The following is a 2,332-nucleotide window of genomic DNA, read 5'->3' as shown; positions in this document are numbered from 1 at the left end:
TGCATTTACGTAGTCTATACCTTCCATTGCACCTTACCTGTTTATCAGACCTTTCACAGTGCGCTTCAGTTTCTCCAGCTCGGCTTTGCGTTTGCTGTCCACGGCTTCTCGTAAGTGAGGTGGAACATACTTGCCTGCTGTGGCAGGATTCTATAAAAAGAAGAAACCACAATTCGCTTCAAAACATACTTCTGATGAGCATGCAATATGGAAAAAAAAGAGTAATTACCAATACTGACTCCATGACACTGAATATAACACTATTGTCTTACGTAGAGCTGCTTTATAGTTGAATTAAGCTTGCTTCATGACTGATGAACTTCGCAACACTGACACTGCTATTGAGCTGAATAATGACATTACTGACTTCTGTTGAAATGCTTCACAACTGAAAATGAATTTGTTCCATAATTGATGAATTTTGCAACATTAACACAATTTCCTGCTTATTACTGCTTTGAAACAATCTGTACTGTAGAAATAAATGTGACTTGAATTGAGCATTAGGTAGAGGGAGATTTAAACCTAAATAATAATAAATATGATCCAGATTTAGAATGACATACGGGCTTCTGGCTTTCAGGTGTTTTTTGTTGAGAGTCTTTCTCCTCCTCCTCATCGTTTTCCTCTGATGCATCTGTATCTTCCTCATCTTCATCTCCTTCCACCTCATCTTCTATCTGGGTGTCATCTTCTACATCCTCCTCTTCTTCCATCTGTGTGTCATCCTCTCCATCTCCTTCCTCTTCGTCAGTGTCATCTTCATCCTCACTGTCATCCTTGTTCTCATCATCGGTCACTTTCCCATCGCTATCCTCGTCCAACTCATCAAAGTCATCTTTAGCTCTGTCAATGTCCATTTCTTCATCACTCTCATACAGGCCCGTTGCAGATGCTCCAGGCTCAAGAATCCCTAAAATGTAATCGAGTCCATCGTTGGTGAATGACTGAGGTAGACTCTTTTTATTCTTTCTTTTATTCAGTCCAAGGCGTTTCTCTAGTCTCTTTATTACTTTGTCCTCTTCGATATTCGCCTCTAATAGAACCCGCTTTCTGCTCTCGTTCAGGCTAGCTGTCTTTCTCTGTTTTGGCAGATCTTCGGAGAAGTGGACCTTCCTTTTTGTCGTCTCTTCTTCACCATCTTTAATATGAACATTGTCTGTATTTGTCTTCTGCTGTCTCTGAGCGGCATTTTGAAGATGTCCAGTCGTCTTCTGGGCTGGTTTCTGTGTCTTTACCTCCTCCTCAGCAGGAGTATTTGGAGCAGGTTCCTCGCTGGGGTTCGGGAGTGACTGACCCGTGTTGTGGCTTTTCTTTTTGGCTTTCTTTAACTTACGTTTCTCTTTGCGCAGCTCTTTTCTACTTTTCCTCTTTACGAATATTCCTCTTTGGTCGCTTTCACTTTCACCGAAGCCGCCTTTGCTCTTCACAAAGTTATTAACCGAATCCCTGAATTTCTGAAGTTTATCCCTGTGTGTTTGCTTTCCAGCTTTCCCATTGCTCTTGCGCTGCGCCTTTGCCTTCATTTTTTTAATTAAATATATCCGGCTGTGCATATAATCTTTATTTATTGTAAATGGTTGCGTGTTTACAGCCTGAATATCGCAAATTATCCCACGAAAGAGTTACCAGAAAAGATAACACATGCAGAAGCTGGAGGCCGCCATTGATGTTGTTTCTTCGTTAGACATTATGACAGTAGAGAAAACCAAATTGTGTGGCTTTATCGCCATCTACTGAGTCGGAGCGTACTTGTTTAGCAATGAATTAAGATAATAATAAATAAGTATATGTGCCTAGACATATAGAGTATATATAGACCTATATATATTTTAAACTACTTGGAGACACGAGTAGCCTAATCCCAAGAGATCTGCACATAGCCTGATATACTATTTTAATTAAATATATTTTTACAATAATAATAATTTATTATTATTATTGGCTGGATAGATAGGTATATTTATGGATGGATTATTATTGGTAGTGGAAGTAGTAGTACTGTGTACAGGATACAGGTCTTAATTAGTGCTAATATGTGCATTGTGTAAGCTTCCTTGCTTGACCAAAAAATATGTATGTACATGGACAAAAACATATTTATATATTTCTATGTTTGGCAAAATATGCTGTTAATTGCACTCTCAGTATAACGTTTCAGCTACGTCAGGACACGTCAGACACGTTTTTTACTTGCATTATAAATCTACTTTATTCTCAGTGACAGCTCGCCTGTGTGCGTGAACCTGTCGTCCTAATTATGTGTATCCAGCTGCTGAAATTTTATGGAAAAGATTCCGTTTTGAAGTAGATCCTTGTGTTTTTTGTTTAG

The 2,332-nt window shown here is 38.9% G+C and overlaps 1 protein-coding gene across 1 annotated transcript in view; it reads right to left on the bottom strand.

Annotated features, from left to right (window-relative positions):
- LOC107576743 (nucleolar MIF4G domain-containing protein 1-like) overlaps positions 1–1,708 on the bottom strand; it is a 4,918-nt gene extending 3,210 nt beyond the window's left edge. The window contains exons 1-2 of the mRNA XM_016262878.1: positions 567–1,708; positions 38–150 (exon numbers count right to left, since the gene is read on the bottom strand). Coding sequence (XP_016118364.1) covers positions 38–150; positions 567–1,556 — 1,103 coding nt within the window. The 5' untranslated portion in view covers positions 1,557–1,708. The remainder of the gene's footprint in view (positions 1–37; positions 151–566) is intronic.
- Positions 1,709–2,332: the final 624 nt, after the last annotated feature.

The sequence above is a fragment of the Sinocyclocheilus grahami genome, unplaced genomic scaffold (assembly GCF_001515645.1).
Source record: "Sinocyclocheilus grahami isolate Dianchi unplaced genomic scaffold, SAMN03320097.WGS_v1.1 scaffold4271.1, whole genome shotgun sequence".
Classification (NCBI taxonomy): Eukaryota; Metazoa; Chordata; class Actinopteri; order Cypriniformes; family Cyprinidae; genus Sinocyclocheilus; species Sinocyclocheilus grahami.
The sequence above is the reverse complement of the archived record's forward strand: the minus strand, read 5'-3'. Positions and strand labels throughout refer to the sequence as shown.